At 41.8% G+C, this 22,767-nt stretch overlaps 1 protein-coding gene across 7 annotated transcripts in view; it reads left to right on the top strand.

The window, feature by feature from the left end:
- Positions 1 to 16,874, top strand: part of rab11fip4b (RAB11 family interacting protein 4 (class II) b) — a 58,972-nt gene extending 42,098 nt beyond the window's left edge. For 4 of the 7 annotated variants that reach the window (XM_070974359.1, XM_070974404.1, XM_070974375.1 and 1 more), the window contains 13 exons: positions 901 to 1,151; positions 1,441 to 1,626; positions 3,359 to 3,493; positions 6,591 to 6,626; positions 8,449 to 8,548; positions 8,984 to 9,087; positions 9,200 to 9,340; positions 9,698 to 9,779; positions 10,871 to 11,008; positions 11,191 to 11,349; positions 13,131 to 13,211; positions 13,672 to 13,815; positions 14,345 to 16,874. In XM_070974359.1, coding sequence (XP_070830460.1) covers positions 901 to 1,151; positions 1,441 to 1,626; positions 3,359 to 3,493; positions 6,591 to 6,626; positions 8,449 to 8,548; positions 8,984 to 9,087; positions 9,200 to 9,340; positions 9,698 to 9,779; positions 10,871 to 11,008; positions 11,191 to 11,349; positions 13,131 to 13,211; positions 13,672 to 13,815; positions 14,345 to 14,461 — 1,674 coding nt within the window. In that variant the 3' untranslated portion in view covers positions 14,462 to 16,874. The remainder of the gene's footprint in view (positions 1 to 900; positions 1,152 to 1,440; positions 1,627 to 3,358; positions 3,494 to 6,590; positions 6,627 to 8,448; positions 8,549 to 8,983; positions 9,088 to 9,199; positions 9,341 to 9,697; positions 9,780 to 10,870; positions 11,009 to 11,190; positions 11,350 to 13,130; positions 13,212 to 13,671; positions 13,816 to 14,344) is intronic. The other 3 variants (XM_070974367.1, XM_070974394.1, XM_070974411.1) reach the window with 1 other exon arrangement.
- The last annotated feature ends 5,893 nt before the right edge of the window (positions 16,875 to 22,767 follow it).

The following is a 22,767-nucleotide window of genomic DNA, read 5'->3' as shown; positions in this document are numbered from 1 at the left end:
AAGCCCTTTCATTCTGTCTTGGCTTTGAATCTTCTCTCTTTTCTTCACATCCATTAGCTCTGTTCTTCTTTTCTGTACTTATTCCTCCTCCCCACCTCTGTCCTTACCACCATGCATGCCTATTTCTCCTGTTTCCCCACCTCTCTGTTCCTCACTAGCCAACACATTACTCACCCTGCCCTCTCCTCTCCTCACCTGTCCCCCTCCTTCATGCTGCTGTGTGTTTCAGCTGTTCAGTCATGCTGAGATAAGTCCTTGTTCTCGGTTGCGTTAAACCAGGCATAAGCCAGCCATTGACGAGTGAAACTAGACGGAGTGGGACCTGGGACCTGTGACCTTTGACGCGCTGCCCTTTCACCCCTCTGGTCCTCCAGTCGCCTAACTAAAGACCATTCCCACCCTGTGGGAATTTACTTAATTGGAAATCCACCTCAAAACAGAATCCACAAGTGTTTCACTTGTAACAACCAGGGTTTGTGAGCTGAAACTAAATTACAAGGCCATTTTGATGGATTCCGCAGGCTTCCAATGTCTAGAAATGTAAATTTGCAGGATGTTGTGATGTATTTTGAATGGATCAAAATGTTTCTCCACACTTGAAGCACTGTAAAATGTTTATCCCTTTGAACTCTTGGCAGCTTTTGCTTGATTATGATTCTCTTCAAGAATTAATTAATTTATTATTTATTATGGATTTATGGAAGTTTTCTTGTAATAGGAATTAATGGTATCAGAACCAATGCTGTCACTTAAAAGAGTAATTGTGGTTTCCCGGTTTTTATTGAGATTTTGGCAACATTGCCGTGATCACAGTAACAGATGCACTCGAGCTCTGAAATGTTTCTGTTTTCACAGGTCAGTGCCTATAAATCTGTCGCCGTTCTTCCCGTCATTCTCCAGGGTGGTGAGGAGGAGCCGGTTTGTCCGGTCATCATGTGCACGCGGGCCTATCCTGACCCCGTCCCTGAGTGCCAGCTGTTCCTGGGAGAGGTGGAGGAGCCAGAGGAGGAGGTGGCAGACGACGGCAGGGAGAGGGAATCAGACAGAGACAGTGCTGTGGAAAGCACCCAAGGGTCAGACACGTCTGACAGCCTGATCAGATTGGGGGACAAGGAAGACGTACTGGGGGATCTCTTTTTCCCTGGGGAGAAGTAAGCCTGCCTCCATCTTTTTTACTTCTGTGCGTCTCGTTGTCTTTTCTTCATGCTCCTTGTTCCAGTGCCGCATGCAGGAGAGACCTTCATTCATGGGGACAAATGTCTGTTTGTGTTGAGCTTGATGGACCTGGTTGTTCATAAAGGCCAAAGTCCTATAGCAACGCTTCACTGTCCTCGGTTCCTCTCTCATTAATTTCAGATCACAATCTGAAACAAATCCAAAACAAAACAAAAGAGGATGATGAATGCAGCATAACACTCCCCTATCCCTCTTTTTCCTCAGGTGTGGTCACACCAGCATCTCAGTGACATCTGACCTGTCAACACGTTCCTCAGCTTCTCTGAACGAGGAGCAGTTTGAGGACTACGGAGAAGGGGAGGAACCAGACTACACTCCCAGCAGCCCCTGCCCAGACGACGAGACTCGTACCAACGGGTACTCGGACCTTGGCTCATCTGTTCCCTCCAGGTAAGAGTCAATCAGGCAAAGAAACAGTGGTCTTCATGTCTGAATGCTGAGAACTGGAATAAAAGTAGAATATTGGTATCAGCGCTGAATTGTGTTGACAAAGGTACTGAAAAAGTTTAATGTTAACTAGCTTTGTACATGATAGTTCATAATGTAATAATTTAAGTTCCATATGCTAAATGGTGTAGCTATTGTCCACACTGTCATCTACCACCACACTGATCGTGAGATAAGATGGATTCAGATCAGGTTGCTTACATCTCTGCCAATTATTTCCAAGAGGATTCCTTCGTAACCCCTGGTCATTTTACAGATCTTTGCTGCTGCGGTGGTTCCCAACTTTTGTTTTTATATATTGACGGTTGACTGTTTCGTACAGTGACAGTGCTGTTGTGGACTGGTCAACATGGGTGTCACGACCACAATAGTAGTCAAACATTTAGACGTCTCCAGGAGCTCCACTACTGAAAAACGTTTTTCAAACTCTCTGTCATACTCTTGATGTCTTTGCTTTTTACCCTAGTTAGCATGTTACAAGTAATAGGAATACCGCACTTGCTAATTGTGTAGCTACATAAGCATGTGACGACAGACGAGTACCTGACGTACCCATGACCTACTTTACTGGCACTGTCACATTGTTTTAGGTCGTGACGGGGAGTGATTCACTGCAGGTACACTGCAAGGTCAACACAGTTTACTCCACAGAGAGCCTTAATTAGCTAAGGATAAGTATACGTTATATGTAATTACCATTCAGATTTATTGAAAATTTCTTCCCAGAGCAAATGTTTGGCAGCCCAGCGCCACCTGCAGACATCGGGTTGGGAACAACTATTACTGTGAGCAGATATTTCTACATTTCAGTTGTGCAGAGGCATCGTTGCTGTTTCTCAAAGGTTAAGTCCTGATGAAGACATAGACAAGTTTATACAGCTTCAACTGTAAAATATTATGGACTTGAGGCTCCAGTCTGCAAGCCGCAGAATCAGTACCTGACTCATTTTATTCTTTAGTCTTGACTGCAGAAGTGTAGTTTAGGAGTTTTTGCCCTTAAGGCCACATTAATATTCATCAAAGGCCTGTGTTTAATGGGATTAAGTCTCCCGCCTGATAGACTGGCAATACAGCTCCATGCTCCTTCCACGCATACCAAGCAGACAAAACTCACCGAACGGAGTTGGCATGGAGATTTAAATTCAAAATGAGGCCCAGATTTACAAAAAGTCTCAAACGGCTCAGCATGGGAAAGAACTTGGAATTAGTACAGTACAAAGTGGGTTAAAGGTGCACTCACTCGTTTTGGTACAGAGCCTCTTAAAACAAACATTTTTAGAGATTTTAAACTCGGCTGCAAATTGTGTTGATTTGTATAAACCCTGAGCTGGGAGAAAGTATTTGGATTTAGGGCGAGTTATTGGAAACTAACAAATTCAAGGAGTGTATCTTCATGTTTATGTAAAACCTTGGACATTATGACTTTTCTCTGATAATGAGGTCATTGTTTTGCTGTCTTGCACCTTCCCAACATACAGTAACGCATTAAACTAAGTGGAGACTGCAAGGTATATTTATGGAAAGTGTTCGTTCCAAACAAAGTGTTATTAGTTCCACTGTGTAGCAACAGATTTGTCCCAGAAAATGTGGATCATCTCACAGACACAGACTTCTGGCAGATAAAAACCTGTGTGTGTGTTTGTGTGTGTGTGTGTGTGTCTGTGTGTGTTTACAGTGCGGGCCAGACTCCTCGTAGGGTGCGTCAGCATTACACAGGTGAACTGATGGATGTCTACTGTTCACAGTGCAGCAAAAAGGTCAACCTGCTAAATGACCTGGAGGCTCGCCTCAAAAACCTCAAGGCTAACAGGTAGGACACACACATGAACACAAACACACACACACAACGCAGTAGATCCACTAAATGCCAATTCAATGAGGAATTACTTTGTTAGCTAAGAAGTTTTTACAGTGTTTTGAACTCTTTCCTGTCCTCAAACCTTTCTCGCTGACTTCCGTACTCTTATTCTGACTGTAAGCCAGTCAAATCAAATCAAATCAAATCAAATCAAATCAAATCAAATCAAATCACCAGCATGCATTCACTGCCTGCAGTTTCTCCTGTCAAATTAAACTTAATGTAACTTTCCATGGTGAAAAATCCCGCAGCAGCCACACAACACCTAATTTCCTATACAAAAGCCTTTAATTGAAAACAAGTAGGGTGACCTATTTCTGTGAAAAATTAGCATTACTTATCCTGGCAGGTAATAAGACACAGCCATGCTTGCATGCTACAATAACCTACATGGCATGCTGTTCTACCACGCTCTCAGCTATTATGTGTATTGTACAGGATAGACACACAGGCATGTGAAGCATACTGATCCACTCACACTGGACTGGTGAGGTTAGAGGTCACTGTTTGCCCTGTACCCTCCTATTCAGTACAATGTGATAAGAATGATTTAATATTGTCACAGAGATGTTTAGCATGTCCCTCCTCCTGTTTCATGCACCAGCAAACATGCACACAAACACTAACTGATTGTTATATAAGGCTGTCACTCCTGTGCTTACCTCATCGGCCATTGTAATAGGGACTCTATTATTGGAAACGTAATCCGTGGTGACCATTAATAGCTCTGCTGTCCACCTGCACCCACACACACACACACACACACACACACACACACACACACACACACACACACGCACACGCACACACAAAGGTATTATGAGAAGACTAAATGTTGTAGAATAATGTTTTTGAATATGATGTGAACTGTGGAGTCACTTTTTTTCTTTGTTACATGGACTCTGCTGACTCAGCAGGATTTCTCCCCAGAGAGAAATGGTCCTATAATCCAACATGGCTCTCCTAATTAGATCCATGCTTTCCCCTTATGAATAATGTAAGGAGAGTTAGAGAGTAGAACTGGAGAAATTACATTGAATGGAATGGGCTCATAGGAAGTTGATAAAGGCCAAAGAGGATGGTGGAGGGAAGGGATTTTGATGAGGAAGGAGGATTAATCGAAATGCATGGGTGGCAGTTCATGTGGAGGAATACTGAGCTATCTAAAAAGAAAATGAAACAAGGCACCATATATATTAATCCAAAGAATTAAGGATTTTAAGCAAGACTAAATGGGTTCAGAAAGAACAGAAGAGGGAGCTTTTTCCACAAAGCAGTATGCAATATTCAAAGGATCACTTGTGCATGTCAAGCCCCTAATTTAATTAAACTGGCCACAGTGAAGCATGGGTAATAAACACACAAAACTAATGAGTGGAGTTTGGTTCATCTGAAAACAGGGCAAAAATGAGGAAGACGTACTGTACATGCAGTCGTGCAAACCAAAGTGCAGTTTGTCTCACTGTGCATTAACTTTACACAAAATCTGCACATTTAACAACAACATCAGGTTTAAAGGTGAAATGTGTGATACGGCTCGAATATTAGTTTAAAATGTTCAACTAACATTATCAACAGAATGTAAGTGACAGTTGTGATGGTGTGTCAAAGACGTGTGTGTATTGTGTTGTAGAGATACCCATTGCAGTTAGCATGCTAGCCAGCTAGCTGTAGCCTGTCGTCTCTCAAGAGGTGATAGTCCAGTGCTATAGCTGCCTGTAGTTTCAGCTGGGAGGTGTGTGCGAGTTTGTTTCATGTCACAAGCTCTCTTAGCTTTTTCAGTCTAATAAAGGAACAAAATAAACTCACAGAATGTCAAGACAGGAAATATTCTTATACCTATTGTCCGATTGACCAGGAAAATATAACTGTGCACTGTTTCTCTCTTTAATCAAACTAAGAACGACATTAATTGCCAGGGGACAGAAATGAATTCTCCTCGATTGCAACAAAGTTGGGACGCTGTGTAAAATGTAAATAAGAGCAGGATGCAAATGAACTGTGTTTATTGACAACAGTTTTGCAAAGTGGTCCTGAGCCCATGTAGTAATATCCTTTATCCAATCATGTGTTCACGAAGTGGTGAACCTCACTCCATCCCTGCTTGTGAACGACTGAGCCTTTCCAGGATGCCCCTTTCATACTCAATCATGATGCTATCACCTGTTATCAATCAACCTGTTTACCTGTGGAATGTTCCAAACAGGTGTTTCTGGAGCATTCCACATCTTTCCCAGTCTTTAGCTGCTCCTGTCCAAACTTGTTTGAAACATGTTGCTGCATCAAATTCAGGATAAGCAGATTTTTCCAAAAATCAATTTAGTATATTTCAAAAAGGATCAGCAAATGACCACGTTCAGTTTTACAAAGTGTCTCAACTTTTTCGGAATCAGGGTTGAACGTCTCTTCTGAGCTTCTTCACACTTTATGTGACTGTTGCGGCAAAGTGAGGGACTTTTTAGAAAATGTAGTCTGACCTCTTACTTTTTTTAAGTAGTGAGAATATTATAGGACATGATTGACCACAACCCCCATAATCATCAGCACCTGACAAATGTAGGTTGACAGACGGAAACATGCTGAAAGTTATTTCATGGATGCAGCAGCGGCATTTTGTGTTTTCACTGAATAAACAGTTTTTGTAAGATTGGCCTGTTTAACCATACAGTGCAGTGCTGCTGCTGCCTCATACTGTATATTCCACTGCGCTGTCATTTGTGTGACCCTGCACTGTGTTTGCTCATTTTTCGTTAATCCAATGTGAAACCCAGCACAGACAGATACGTCAGACTGAACGAGTCTTTGGGCTTTTGTCCCCCTGAGACAGTTGCTGAGCTGACAGAAACCCCCGCTCACTGAACCAGGAGTGAAACTGTATTATCATTGACATGTCCTTCAGTCTTTCTCTCTCTTTCCTATATGTCTGCCACACTGAACAGTCAAAATCTTTATTGCCATCAGCAGTTAGTTCCAGTGCATTGTTGAGCTGTGAGTCCATGGAAGTTCACTATAATAAAAATGTCTATAATTTTTTTTTTTCTCTTTGTAGCCCCAACAGGAAAATCTCCAGCACTGCTTTTGGAAGGTAGGCCACTCACCTCTGTGTGTGTGTGTGTGTGTGTGTGTGTGTGTGTGTGTGTGTGTGTGTGTGTGTGTGTGTGTGTGTGTGTGTGTGATCTACAGAGAAGGTCACTCATTTGTACTGTGTGTGTTTATGCATCATAAAGCCTGTGCTGCACGTGTTTGCCCTGTTTGTTGACATAAGGAGACACACACACACACACACACACACACACACACACACACACACACACACACACACACACACACACACACACACACACACACTCACAGCAACATTAGTTACTGCTTCCCTATGAGCCGGCTTCCCAACCATTTGGCTCTAACAGCCAGTTAATTACTAACTAACGTCTGGACGGAATTAAACTCATCTGAAACCAAGCGGGATGTAAAGTCTTCTGTTTTTGACTTGAGAAGGAAGAGTTTGGACATCATCTTCCTCAGTGGCAGCCATGCATCCCTCTTCGTGGCCTGCTGGTCTGCACTGGGTGAAGTGTTTTGTATCCAGGTTTTGTCCTGTTTCCACCCACATTAACTGAGTTATAGTGACAGAGTGAAAATGGCCTGCCAGACTTGATCTATGTGTTCAATATAAGGTTTGGCTCTCTCCCCCGGTTCCTTCTGCTGTCCTCTCTGTCTGGTTTGATTACTTCTTCCACTTTATTGGTTTCTTTATCTGTTCTTTTCTGTCTCCTTTCTGTTTCCTCTTTTTTCACATATCTCCTCTCCTCTTTTGTCTCTCTCCTCCTGTCCACTCTCCTCTCCTCGCCTCTCTACTTTTCTCCTCTCCTTTCCTCTTTTCCTCTCCTTTTCAGTTTCAGTTTGTTTCTCAAGGGCAATGCATATTAAGGTAAATGGCAGAATTAGCCAAGAAGCAAGTTTTCATCGCCAGTCCCTGGCCAGGTGTGAAGTTGGCAACGTCAAGAAACCAGTTTATAACAATAATCATGATCTAAGACTTTTCAATTACAGTAATAAGAACACAGACAGAAGCAGAACACAAACAGGTATAAGCAGAACATAAGACATAAGCAGCAATAAAAGCAGAGCAAATTACAGTTCAACAAAACAAAAACAAGCAACACAGCAAACAAACACAAGTAAGGACAGACATGAGAAGCAAATTACAGACCAGCCTCACAAAAATGAAAAGCAAAGACGTGAGCAACGGGACAACAGTAGCATGAAGGTCGGGCGGTTTAACAGCATACAAGTTGTATATTGACAGACATTTGCCAAATGCTGAAGGCACCCAGACTAGTGCTGACAGATCTGATGGCTTATAAACCATGTTGTTAACTATCTTGAAAAAATTTCTTTTCTTTCCTTTATTTCTCATCCTCTCTCCTCCTCTCTCCTCCTTTCTCCTCCTTTCTCCTCCATATTGCTAATCTCAGTAATGGATGATCTTGTTGTTTCTAAGTCATTCCATCAGTGAAAAGTGGCCACAGTTGTCGTCACATCACAGCCTGAATGTCACACTAATAATGTGTGTGTGTGTGTGTGTGTGTGTGTGTGTGTGTGTGTGTGTGTGTGTGTGTGTGTGTGTGCGCGCGCCTGCTCTGGTCTGTCAGAGGCATCTAAAACAAGGCGTGTGTGGATGCATGTGTGTGTGTACTAATTTGAATTCTGTGTGCACCAGCTTCTCTGCTTGGCACTGTTGTTCCAGTCCTGTATCATCTGCATCACTGAAGGATAGAGCACACTTCCTTTGACTCTCTCTCTCACACACACTTACTGTGCATGTAACCAGCTGGTCTGACCTCACCTGCATCTATTCCTGGCCGATTCTTTAAGTTTGTGTGTCTCTGTGTGTGTTTGAGCAGGCAGCTGCTTCACAACAGCAACCTGAGCAGCAGTAACGGCAGCACAGAGGACCTTTTCCGAGACAGCATCGACTCCTGCGACATCGACATCAACGAGAAGGTATGAGTGTGTTTGTGTGTCCATATGTTGATCTTGTTCCATGCTCTTTTAAGCATTGAACAAATGTTTGTGGGAAGTAATACTTCTGTTTCTGTGCGACTACTTCAAATGATTAAATATCTCACCTTCAGCATTTTTTATGCTCTAAAATCACAGTTCCTGGTGGATGCACATGTTAAATTGAGAATGCTAATCCAAAGGATGAGCCTGTCAGGATTCCTCTTAACATTTGCAAATTGAAGGAAGAGGGTTATCACTTTAATCCCTTTAAAAACTTGAGAACTGCTCTTGGTTGAGATATTTGGGGAGATATTTCTTTATATTTATTTTCATGCTGGTCAGCATTTTTGAGCATGCATACCTCAATGTAATTGTCAAATTCAGATATGTTTAAGGTGTAAACTCAGGTTTTAGGAAACTGTCTGTTTCTGTCAGGTGAGCTCTCTGGAGAAGAAGGTGGCGGAACTGGAGAGTGAGATTCTGATGAACGGTGATCTCAAGTCCAAGCTGAAGCAGGAGAACACACAACTAGTACACAGGTAGAGTCAGAGAACTGGCTTTCAGAAACACAAAAACATTATTTTAGGAGAAATAAATCAGTTACGATACTATGTGTGATATGAATTGTGTGTGACGGGTTCATCATCTCAGGGTTCATGAGCTGGAGGAGCAGCTGAAAGACCAGGAGACGCGAGCAGAGCAAAATCTGCAGGAGGGGCTAAGACGACACCGAGAGGCCTACAGCAAGATGGAGAGAGACAAGAACACACAGATAGAGCTGCTGACCAATCGGTGAGAAACACACAAATAGTCAAGCACAAACGATCAGTGCACAGCTTCTTTTTTTATTTGGGTGCAGTTGCATGAATTTATTAAAGTATAGATTTTTATTTACTTTTTTGATGTGAAGAGCTCGACGAGACAGCGTTGCTCTGAAAAATCCCCTGGATGTGGACGTCGAGGTGCCTGCCTGTTAGGAGAAAGTGCAGATTGTAAAACTGTGTGCTACGCAGAGCTCAAATTCCTCCAGGGCTTAGTCAGTTGCCTCTGGAGCTGTAGCATATGCTTAAACCAGTGCCTCAGCTGACTATGAGCCAAACTCAGCTTCTATGTAAAAGTAAACTGATAAGCAGGATTTTGTGTTTTTAGAGTTAAGCAGCTGGAGGAGGAAAACAGTGACTTTACTGTCAACATGTGCCGCCTCAAATCACAGACAGAGAAACTGGATGAGGTAAGCCAAATTTACTTTTTCTCTTTCTTTGTATATTTGCTTTCTTTTACCTCATTTGTCTTTTCTTTATTATGACCTTGTCATAAAATTTAAAGGGTAACTCCTCAGATTTTACACATCAAAGCCTGTTTCGAGATTTGGGGGAGTAATGCTGCACATGTGAAAAGTTGTATAAAGCCTTTTGTGGCTCCAGAGAGGCTGTGTGAAATCTGATTAATTCCTTAAGTGATGTCACTTGAGTCACACTAGATTACTCCAAGTTTTAAGATGAAAAAAATCATCTGGGGTGTGGACTTAGAAAGAAGTGAGCTTAACAGACCTCCATGCCTCATCTCTGTTTGAGTCTAGGGCTCAAGGCTACATTAGCCATTACTAACACAGCACAACCGAATCTCTGATTGAACTGATAGAGGGGTTATGCAGTATGGGTAATGTAGGTGCGACAAGAAAGAATAATGTTTGGAATAAAAGAAGACAACATCTCCAGTTCTGCTTCATCGATTTTTATGATTTTTTTTAAACTTAGTGAGTCACAGTTTCATAAGAGTGCAGTGCTAAATCAGTTACTGAGCTGAAGCACTGTCCCTTTCAAAAATGATTAATAGTCAAAGAAAGTTCAACATGTGCATGCGCGCGCGCACACACACACACACACACACACACACAAATTTTTTTTTATATCACTTGTGGGGACATCACATAGACTTACATTCATTTCCATTTCAGTTCCTCCAGAGATTCCTAATCACTGGAGAAAGCTCCTGCAGTGGCTTATGTTAATGACACCAAACCAATAGAATAATTGTATCTCATGAAATAAGAATGTGTGACCAAGAGTCACAGAAAATAGAAAACATAACTCTATATGGGGATATTTGAACGCCACAACACCGAAAACCTTTGATACTAAATCCTTGTTTAATAGTATGTGTACAGATGGGTCTATCAATGTAGATATGAGTGTATGTCTATGTGGATTTTCAAATTTTTCATGGTATGTATGAGTACTGATCTTAGATGTAAGTGCATGTGTGCTTTTCTGATTTGACATGACTGACACACAGACTGTAATTGTGCGTGTCCTCCCTCAGGAGAAACAAAGGATGACAGACAAGCTGGAGGACACCAGTTTGCGCCTGAAGGATGAGATGGACCTCTACAGGAAAATGATGGACAAACTGAGACAGAGCAGGCACCAGTTCCAGAAAGAAAAGGAAGAAATGCAGGAGGTGGGAGAGACTATTTTATGCAGTCAGACACATGCACAGAGTGGGTTGTTTGCTCTGCTGCTCACTGTCTTTCTTCTCTTTCACTCTCATCTCTCTCACTGAAATCATGCTAGCTCATACACCCACAAAATACTGCATTGGCATTATATAACGTTGTTCATCTGTGCTCTCTCTGAGTGTAGCTGATAGAGGACCTGCGTCGAGAGCTGGAGCATTTGCAGCTCTTCAAGCTGGAGACGGAAAGGCCGAGCCGCAGCCGAAGCTCTTCCTCTGGGCTGGCTGACTTCACCAGCAGGAGCAGGGAGGTGGAGCTAGAGCATGAGGTCAAGAGGCTCAAGCAGGTACTGACGAAAGTTCGAGTGTCTTTGGTGTGTATGGTTCAGTAAATACAGTAGTGATGGTTTTCAGATGCAGAGATGCTCTCTCACATTGATTTTAGAGAGTGGTAAGCAACATGGTGCCTTTTGGAAGTCTGTTGGTGTTTGCACAGCTACTAGTCTGCAGGGACGCCGTCATGCATAAGGAATGAAAGGATTTTCAACAGTATATGAGCATAAGACTTGATCAGAGGGTAATCACAGTGAACTGGGATGGCTGTGGTGCCGTGAGAAGATGATGCTTTGGTTTGGATGTACTGAAGAGAGCACAGAGTCTCAAAGTCTCAGAGCAAGCTACATAATTATACCCTCACAGATTGAATGCTGGCTATCATGACGGTTGATTTCTATTTTCTTTAAAGCAGCAGCATTTATAAAAAACATTCACAAAATATCTGTTTTCGTGTTCTTGATTTCTAAAGCGTGTCTGAAATTGAAACCTTTTTGACAGATCTATTTTTCACCTTCATGCTCGTTACTCCAAGTCTCTGACTTTCTGTCAACCCCTTCAGGAATTTGTGAACTTTGTAATTGTCATAATGAACACACATTCAGCTAAACCCTGCACTTTTCTAGGAACAGTTATCTAGTTAAATGGAGCCTTGTCATTTCGTCCATGTTTTTTTTTATTTTTTGTAAAACTGTATAGTTGCAGTTCAGCAACACAATACACACACACTTTTTGTGTTATAACCCACTGTGAAGGTCATAGGAGGGCGTACCTGCACAATGATTCAGTTGGATCTGGATGATACATTACATAGATTTACACTCCATTTATATTTATCCCTGCATACGTCAGTGCATTTTGCTCTCACAGGAAGTAGAACAGTTTCCATTTGATATAATTAATTGGTTTATGTACTGCCAAGGCAAGTGGAGTTATTTCATAAATCAAGCCACACCTTTTTTTATTTTCGTGGCTGCAGATTCTAGGTGGACCTGGGGCACACTGAGAAAAAAGGGTGGGTTTAGGCAGAATATATTATCGTACATTACAGTCAGGTCAGGGGCTGATCACAGTCAATCACACTGGCTCCTCTTGTTCCTTTAAAATCCCCTTTAAAAACAGCACACTGTCCTCGACATGTTGCACTGATAGCTTGGTAATGGAGTGAGGAACCCAGTGGAGCTTAACTGAGCTCTGTCACAGTTTGAGAATAGCTGCAGAATACATTTGTTTTAGTAGTTTCAGTAAGCCTAGATGCAGTGACGTCTGCCTGTGCCTTCCACAGGTAGAGATTCAAATGCCGTGTTACTGTTTCCAGACCGCTGTGTGTCCTTAAGTCCCTAAGCAAAAAGAAAAGGCATTACAAAAAAGAGAAGTTACTAAAACCAACAAGCCTTGAAGTAAATGTGCAAGCCTCTGCAAAGCCCGTCACTTAAAATTGCTGATTTGCACAGTGTGTGTATCTTAGCAGGGACTAAAATAATAAGGTTCAGCCTCAGACCAAACTTGTCACAATCAGTGCAGGCAAGCAAGAATGGCAATGATAACTGTTTTACACCAGCTTAAATCTGCAGATACTTCTCGTCTATGACTTTCTCTCTTAATATATCAACTTCCTATCCAGAGCTACTTCCTGCAGTTTTAGATACAGAACAGTTCAAGTTGATTGTCCGTGGTTGGACAAATGAAGTAGCTCCAATTTGAGAGACACTGCCTGTGACACCCACCAGGATAAGCTCACTGTCTTATGCTTGCCTGTACACCTCTGTAAATGTCTGTATGTGTGTGTGTCCAGCGATTTGTGTCCCAGGACTTTCTTCCCCCTGAATTCCAGTACCTGGTGTTATCTGGGGCTCGGCTCCGTCCTGGTCTGATGGTAAAATTGCTTCCGTGACCTTTGACCGCCTGATTAACCACTAATCACAATGGAGTAGAGTGAACTTGCCCGAGCTGAATTAGGGTCAGTGCTTCAATTCCCTCTCTAATGGTTCAGGATAGAACAAGGGAAAAGCAAACTGACCCCTGGTCAGCACTCAAAGGCAACTTAATCATGGAGCTTTCATAACACACCAGACAAGGCAGGGGAGCAGTTTGTTCTGTAACACGCATAACCCACACTATGTCCTGTAGGTGTTGCCAAAATAGAGGCTGTGTTTGCTGCTGGATGAGGTACCAAGTGCTGTGTTTTTGTCTGAGTTTTGAGTGAGGCTTGAGTAGCGGCCATTTTTAAAAAGGCATCATCCCTCCTGATACACAGTGTGTTCCACATACAGTACTTATCACATTCTCACCCTAACTCTCTCTCCTCTACCTCCCACCCTGATTGTGTATTTTAGGAGAACCAGAAGCTGAGGGAGCAGAACGATGAGCTGAACGGTCAGATCCTCAGCCTCAGTCTGTATGAAGCCAAGACCCTGTTTGCCACACAGACCAAGGCCCAGTCTCTAGCTGCTGAGATAGATAACGCCTCCAGAGACCAGGTACAATCACATGCAGCAGTTTGAGCATACATTTTATTCCAGGACATATCACAGCAGAGCAGTGCTCAAGATGTTACAGTAGATTTTAATCTGCATAATATGGACTATGACTATGTCTCACTCATAGACACTGACCAAATACTATGGAAACGAGCCATGCTTAAATTAATAACTGTGAAATTTGTATCTACTTCACAAAAAACTTAATGACATTTCCTGGGGCTTTAAATTGTGATGGGCATCATTTCTTATTTTGTGGCATTTTATAGATCCAATAATTAACTGTTTGATCAAGATGATCGGGAATTTAATTTAACTGTTAATCGCAACAATTCATGTTCCTGATTATTGCAGGTGTAGCCATGAAAAAGTTGCATGTAGCCAGTGGTACAGGGTATCCTATCCAGGGTAGCTGTAGCAAAAAGTTCCATAGTAAAATGTTATAATACTTTACAGCTCATGAGATTATCGTTAACCCTGTTTGCTAAACTGAAAAGGAAATGTGTTTGCGATACTTCTCTCTCCTCAGTTAATGGAAGCCCTGAAGGAGCAGGAGGAGATCAACTTACGTCTGCGACAGTATATGGATAAAATCATCCTGTCCATCCTGGACCACAACCCCTCCATCCTGGAGATCAAGAACTAGCAGTGACTCAACTGGAATGAGAATCACCCCGGGTCTCAGGAGAGTGAGGATCATTCCAGTTGTTAAGAGCAGAACCTGTGCCCCGGGTCAGGAATCTGTACAGGGAAGCAGAGAGAACGAGAGCCAGTCCTACAAACTGGAATGTATAAATAGACACACATCGCCCCCTGCTGTTTGTGGCGGGAAAAGAACCTCTCTTGCAGAGACGGTAGAATTGCATTCTGCACTGAACTAAAGGGAGTTTTCTGACTGTAGATCATTCTACCATAATTCTTTATCTTGGTTTACCCTGCACTGTTTTTATTCACTGTCGATGGTGTGAACTGTAGCTACTGTCACAACTCTGAACTGGTGATTTTTTTGCAGGAATATCCTGCAGCGCGCAACGCGTATTGAGGATCGGCAGTGTCGCTCGATGTAGTACACTGGACATACGTACCTCAGCATAGAGACTGGAATAATGAAACAAACCTGGCGTGGGTTCTTCTGTATCCTGGTGTAATATGTGCTGTTTTACCCTCTGATAGATGCTTTAGTATGATGTAGACTGCAAACATTCGGGAGACGGACAAACAAGTTGGCATCCAGACTGTAAACCAGACTCTCAGAGGCATGAAGGCAGACCGGTCGAGTGTTGCCTGATCCGTACACTGCCCACCCTCTCTCCTCTGTCATGTAGGTGCGCTCTCAAGAATGCATGTTGATGATGTATTTGGAGAGGCATGTTTTAAGAGAAGATAGAGAAAAGTGGCAAGTGGTCTGAGAAAGAAAAGACTGAACCATTATAATCGCAAGGGAAGCCGAAGAGTTTCAGTCGGAAAGACAGAGTAACGCATCCCTTCCCTTAAAGAGGTGGGAAGTCAGATGACAGACCACGTATGCGAGGAAAGGAGGGTTTTAGTGAAGTCGTTGATGGCTAATCGAAGGATAAGAATTTGGTTTATTCTTGAGAACATGTCTCATGTTCAGCAACCTTGCAACAGCGCTCGCAGTATCAATCAGTCCAATAGTGAATCTTTTTCACTGAGAAGTGGCCCTTAGGTGGTTCAGGTGAGTAGTCGAGTGTCACTTTATGGAGCAGAAGCTGCAACCAAGGAGTGTCTTTAAACTGTAACTTCCATGGCTGCCATTTGCTAGCAGCTTGAAAAAAGGTACATTGTTGCTCGCAATAGATCCAATGATGTTGCACAGAAATGTAAGGATATGAATGTACAGGACATGTGGTGGATTTGCGTTGACGTGACTGGTCGCCATTGTGACGTGGTTTCCTGAATAATCCCTCTATGCTCAGCGAAATCATCCCAGATGTTGTCTGTGAGCACGCACAGGAGGCTCACTTTTTGCTACAAACAACTGGATTAGCAATCTCATTGAAGCCTACAGGTTGCGGATTGTTTTTAATTCCCAAATAGCTCTCTGAAGCTCTCTAATACTGTAAATATGCTGAATGTACAACTGGATATTTCACTTTCTGTGTGGCCAAAAAGGCTGTTTGACTTAAAATCGCTGTAATTGATTAAGATTTGTTGTAATGCACATGTACAGTATTCAGTACTGTAATGAAGAGGGCATTGTTTGGAGAGGGGAAACAATTACAATCTGCTGTATTATGTAATTATTCTAAACTTGAGTTTTGCTTCCTTGCACAGAGAAAAAAAAAGTTTTGTTTCTTTTTGCATGGTTTACCTTTTCTTCTGTCTGTGCCTTTTGAGGACATTTTTCAAGACGATGTTGCGATAGATTTACGGAGTTTTTTGAAGCTACATTCTATGTCTATGTCTGACATATTTTTTTGACTTGTAAATGTTGTAATTATATAGTGATAATTTGTATTCATGTGCCACTCACCACTCTTTTTCAGATTGATACTATGATAACTATTTTATACAGTTTTATCAAGGAAGACCTTGTGATTGCTTAGGTGTCCTGTTAGAAAAGCAATATAGCACAATGCTTTGTATGGTACGCAGGCCAGGTTAGCATTTTGAGAATATTTTGTTAAGGTAATGATTTTTTTAATGCAGCGGGGGATGTTGTGTTGCATTTCTCAATTTTTAGTTAGTCACGGTGACTTCACTGCTATTCAGTTTCCTTTAAACTGGCTTTTTATATGGTTGCAAACTGTCTTCCTAACTTAAACTAAATGTTGAGCATTATGAGCAATATTAACTTATTTACCAGTACCTGCTGATTTGTGTCTTGTTTTGCTTCACAAATCTTTTCACTCTATAGCTGCTCTAGAGTGTTCTAGGTCTTAAAAAAAATGAAGCGGCACATTACGCTGTAAAATTTGTCGCAAACTCATTTCTTGTAGCTCTTAAATTTTGACTTAATAGGGCTATCTGATGTGATGTAGTCACTATAAATAGCAATAAAAATGGCTTTGGCAGTGATCCTGTCTAATGAAATTTCATTTTGGACTACATTTATTTCTCCTCGTTTCCATTTACAGACTATAATTTCTAAAACCTGAAAGCACTTATTCTATGCCTATAGTACAACATAGTACGTACTGCTCTGTGACTAGAACATTACAGTTACATTACTGATCTCAGAATTTACAATCATGGTTTAAGTGTGTCTAGTCCTCTGTCTTACTTAAAAGCTGGTGGCATCTGAAAGCATATCTCTGCAGAGATAATGACTGGAGCTGAAAGACATGCTTGGTGAGGGACAGATCTTTGTTGGTATCTATAGTATTTGACCAAAAGAATGTGGACACCAGAACACAGTCTGTGCACAGCCCAGTATTACACCCATATGTGGTAATTGATCGTCTCATTACAAGCATCACAAATATTAAAATGCTGCTGTAGCAGCCTATACTTGACTCAGAAGGCCTTCCAAAAGATTGGCTGGCTGCAGGGAAGGTTTCTCCCACTCGGTCCAGGTTGGTGTTGTATTGGGTTGAGGTCAAGCTCTTTAACAGCCTGTGCGTCCACAGTAAATTCAGAAAAGCTATTTCGTTATGGACCTTGCTTTGTGCACGAGGGAGAATGTCGTGCTGAAACAGGAAAGGGCCGTCCCCAAACTGTTGCCACAAAGTTTGAAGCAAACCATTGTCTGAAATACCAGTGTCTGTGGTAGCATGAAGATTTCAAACAGAGGCCTCACCCAAACCAAGAGTACCCCAAATGAAATGAAATGAAATACTTCCTTAATGTGCATTTTCTTACATTCAAACCATTGCTGTACAGGGGCCTATTTTATAAATTATACAAGATAATTGTGTCCAGTCTAAGATTCATGTTTAGTATTAAAAACTGTTTATTCTAATTTTTTTTACAAAAACAAAAACCAAAAACAGACTGGCTCTGAAAGATTTGCAGCTTGTGTGCTTCTTCAAAGGGAATGCAGTAATGTGGATCCATGGTGGCTTATTCGTATGAGTCAACATGAAGACAAACATAAACTGTAGCCGTAAAAGAGTGTTTGTGACAGCGGATGGACAGCAGAGAAGAGCTTCATCCATGCTGCAGGAGCTGTTTGAGAAGTTCCTTTTTTTGCAGCCAGGGGTCGCTGTTGGATCATTAACGTCCCTGAATCTAAAACCAGAATCACCTCTCAAGCGTTCATGGGGTTAGAGTTTGATTATCTAAACCTACTGTAGGTTTTCGTCAGGTTGTTCATATGACGCTCTTTAAACTGTTTTTAAAATCTAACTCTAAAAATATGACAGTTTCTGTGTTGCGCCTCCTATCGGCGTCACACATCCTAGTCCCACAAACTGTGCAGCGAGTGTGTCAGGCCACAGAACAGGTAAGTTAGGAAGTAGTGTAAAACTGAAGGTAACAAGGATGTAGCCTCAAGTCATGAGATTTATTGGCAGTTGCCGTTAGCTGTGTGATTTATGTTGTTTTCTGGACTGTCGTTTTTCCCAATGAGAAGCACGTTAACTGTCAGCAGGCGACAAGACGGTAGCTGTCAATCACAAGGCTAGCTTAATAAGAGAAGTTAGCCAAGTTAGCTGCTAACCGTGAAGCCGTCGTTCATTGAGAAGTTTTGCACCACTGAGAGTATGGCTATTATAACAGTAAATTTATGCTGTGAGAACATTTTAAAGTTAAGGTTACTGAGTGTGTTTGCCCTTCAAGCGAACATGGTTCCCTGTTACGTTACGTTATATGTATCGAACAACGGAAAGCTTTTAGAAAATGCCCACAAAGTTATAGAGTTTAACTTTAATATAGTAATCATACCAGGGTCAGCTTCACTATTGAGACAGTTTATCAACACAGAGCAGCTATTTCACTCTAAAGAAATATTTGTGCAAAATACTTAATTTAATAAAAAATGACACCCTTACCAAATCTATTTTGGACACAGTGAAGTGCAATGGAAGGAGACTTGCCTCTGTATTTGCCATTTGGACGTTTGCTTTCAACAACATCGTCCATGTTTCTCAGTATAAACACATGGAAATCTATTGGATTCCTTAATGAGACAGTTGGTTTATATTATGCTCATCGATTTTGCTTTTATCTATTTTGCTTAGTTCTGAGAAATCATGCTTTTTGTCTTTTAGTTTGGTGTCGAATGGCTTAAACACTACAATACCCATGAGCCTTAGCCACTGTTGCTATGGCGAAGAAGCCAAGCAGACATGTGACTGTGACTGAATCATAGTTGCTGACTTTAGACTCATGACTCAGACTAGATTCATGGCCACACAACACAGTTTAAGACTTTTCTCATTGAAAAAAGTTCATTTTTAAAGCAAAGAATCACTTATTTTCTAGTGCTCATCTTAGTTTCATGTCCATCCAAGCTTTGGGAGTACTCTCACTGCAAGTCATCAAACATTCACATCATTCAAGTCTGTGCAGAAAATGAGGATGATTTTTACTTCTGTAACCCTGGAAGCCCAAAACAACTCCTACCACTTTGTTGCTCTGTTGACAGTAGTTTTGAAAGTGCATGGAAAACATAATTGGGTTACTTAAAATATATTGTAAATTAGATTATACATCAAGTACATGCAAAGAAGTACAAATTGCATTTCAACCTATTTCATTAGAATCTATCCTTCCAGGACCATGATGAATCTGCCAAAGTTTATTGGAACGTATCCAGCAGATACCAAATATAGTTATTCTCGAGTGTCTATAATAAGTTCTGATATGGCAACTTTTTACATCTCTTAAATTGATCTTTTTGCTACCATTGAAACATCATGCCCCACTGTGAAAAAACTGATTATTGATTCTTAATAAGTTTTGTTTGATTTCATGCTCGCATCACTTATATCTAACCCTCCAACTATACATTGTAGGTGACGTGATGGCTCAGAATGATTTGAACCTTGAGTGTAGAAGAGGAGGAACGTGTTGCAACAGCTGGAAAGCCGCCGCTCAGGTCCTAGGCACAGGTTTGGTTAATGGAGCCATTGTTCACAATGGCTGCCAAGCAGCTGCCACTAGAACCAGTGAGAGCACACCAGCTGGCACGCTGAATGGTGCCAATCCACAATGCATGGTTAATGGTTATATTAACCATAGGTCCAAGGGCAAGAGCAGGAAAGCACCACTGCCAAGGACTCACAGGAAACAAGAAAGCCCAATTTCAGCTGTCACTGATGCCTTGGCAGCTGGCGGGGTCAGCAGTGCAGCCGTTCCTGGTGGTATTTCAGTGAATGGGGCCACCAGTCTAGACACTGTTGCTTCGCTTTGTAATTCTGACCAAATGGTGCCAGAGCCCAGCTGTTTAGCAGCAGCAAAGAAGAAATGGAGATACAAGAAATATGGACGTAGCAAGAGGTGCGTCATCTACCTTACACACTCATTCAGTCCAAAATGTACATTCATGCATAGTTGAGTGTGAGCTGTTTGAGGGCTGCTGGAGACAGTTACACTGGTTAAAATGGAAATGTGTCTGTTCTGTCAGACAGGAGACTGAAAAATACTGCCTCACTGTGTTTCAGCTGGGCCTGTCAAGATGAGCAGTTTCAACTGACAGGGAAGAATATTAGATGCCTGAATTTTCATGTTTCACTACCTGCTGTCTTAAGAGTTGTGCAGTTCAAGGTTAAAGCCTTTCCTGCTGAGATATAGTTGAGAAGATTGATACCACTCTCATATATGTCTGTTAAACACAAGGCTTAGCTTAGCATAACACAGAGACTGAAAATGGAGGGAACAGCTAAGGCCAAGAAACAGCACCACTTCTAACCCTCTGCAAAACTACAGAATGTTGTTTATATGCTTTGATTATCGTATGGATTAAACAAACCAGGTACAGGGTGTTCAGTAGTGAGCTTTGGAGGCACTGGTAGCCTCCTTGGACTCAGGCAGGCTCACTCTTTATGCCAAGCTAAGCTAGCCCTCTGCTAGCTGTAACCTTACATAATGAGCAAATATGAGTGTTGCATCAGTATTTTCATCTAACTCACAAAGCAAATAAATGCATTTCCCAAAATGTAGAACTGCTCCTGTAATTGCTCCCACTGCTCGCTGACTAAATATTTAATGAGCTTATATTGAGAAGAAACAACCTCGATGTCAGAGAAAATAATGCATGTAAACATTTGGCTAATTTCCCTCTGAGTCTCTGCAAAGATGAAATTTGCCTAATTGTGGAATGCTTAAGTTAGTCTGAGACCTCCAATATCAATCTTTTATAGACCCCCACCAAGGCTGCCACAGATGGAGGAGGAGGACTGGGAAAATGAGATCCAAGATGTCACGCTGACTGACTGGGAAACGATGTGTTTTGGGGTCACAGCCTATGGTAAAGAACAAGCACTGAAATGTTTCACTGACAGAAAATGCTGTTGTTAACGGATCCATTCATTTGCTATTGTACTTTAGTGCTCATTGTTTTCCAGGATTGTTGCACCTGTGCAAAAAGTTAGATTTAAGAAGGCTCAAAAAGCTTATGAGAAAGTATTGCTAATGGCCAATTTCAGCATTTTTCAATTTTGATCTCACCCAAGCTGCTTCTGCTCAGGCTGAGGTTGGATTTCAAAGCTGTTTTTCGGATTCAGGCCAAGCACAAGTGTTTCATCCTGTGCCTCCTCCAGGTCCAGAGGATGTGCTTGATTTCGCTTTGCGGGATTTGACACTTGCACAAACCGACACAGTTGACCCACCGGTGACAGCCAATTACAGCCCAGCTACGCACCACCCATGCCCTGTCCGATGGTCGTGCTACAACACGCCCACTGAGCCAGACCAGTTCGCAGACGCTGACGAGTAAGCCAGATGTGTGCTGTTAGAGCACTGATAAAAATGAAGGTTTCCTGGTCGTGTGACCTATTTGGGATTTGCTTAGATTATTTGTTTGGTTCAGCATTAGAGGACGAAATTCAGTTGAAAACTTAGCCTAGTTTAGCGTCTGTATAGCTTCAGAACCACTCAGGTTAATGCAGTCCGAGGTTAAATATTGTAGGGTGGAGTCTACGTTGCAATGGTAGTTTATTTTAATGTGGTTTTTATTTTCTAATTTTATATTAAGATTTTATATATGCTGCTTTTGCGACATGTTCATTTGTTAGGCTTCTATGATCTTAAGGAATGATTTTTAGCAAACTCCCATTCATTGCTGTTGCACCGTTGCAGTTGTTACTGGAGATGGTCACGCGTTTGCTGTTCTGTTTTTATCTAAGTTTATCTGAAATATGAAGACTGTTGTGATGATAAGTTGCTCTTTAGAGCTATAAGATCAATTTTATTGCTTAGAATTTGCGCACGTTCACAGCAAGTACGTGAGACATCTGTTTGAATTTTGGGACAGCCAGCCTCACCGAGGACGTACGGTTTGATTATGTAACAGCAGCTTATCAGTTATCTGCCATTTCAGACTGTCATTTTCATTTTCACATCCACAATAAATCTAATTTTCTCGTACCTTGTGGTCACACCGTACCTGTTTATCGCCACGCCACCCGTCACAATGAGCTGCACCTGTGCACCTGGGCTGTGCCAGATGAGCAGGTCCTCCACTGTTTGGATCCCTCGCTCCCATTTTACCACACGGACCGACAGATTCGCTCATGTTGCCTGCTCTCAATCTCACTGTTTTCATTTTAGGTCGATTCTTAGAATCAATGGCAGCTTTTGGCCACTAGATGGGAGAGTGGGTGTCAGATTTTGTTTTTCTCTAAATTATTCCACACACCTTTGGGAGTTCAGTGGGTTCATTCCCAAGGACTTGGGAGGCATGCTGCATACTGTTCAAACCCCATTTCTCCTTGGAGTTTCATTCAGAATGCAACTAAAGATGGAGGCAACCATTACTAAGCTGATTAATGTCATCTAGTATCTAATAATACTAAATCATTCATGTCCACAGACACCATGTCAATAATA

Source organism: Chaetodon trifascialis, chromosome 2, assembly GCF_039877785.1.
Source record: "Chaetodon trifascialis isolate fChaTrf1 chromosome 2, fChaTrf1.hap1, whole genome shotgun sequence".
Taxonomy (NCBI): Eukaryota; Metazoa; Chordata; class Actinopteri; order Chaetodontiformes; family Chaetodontidae; genus Chaetodon; species Chaetodon trifascialis.
This window is presented reverse-complemented; position numbering and strand designations above follow the sequence as displayed.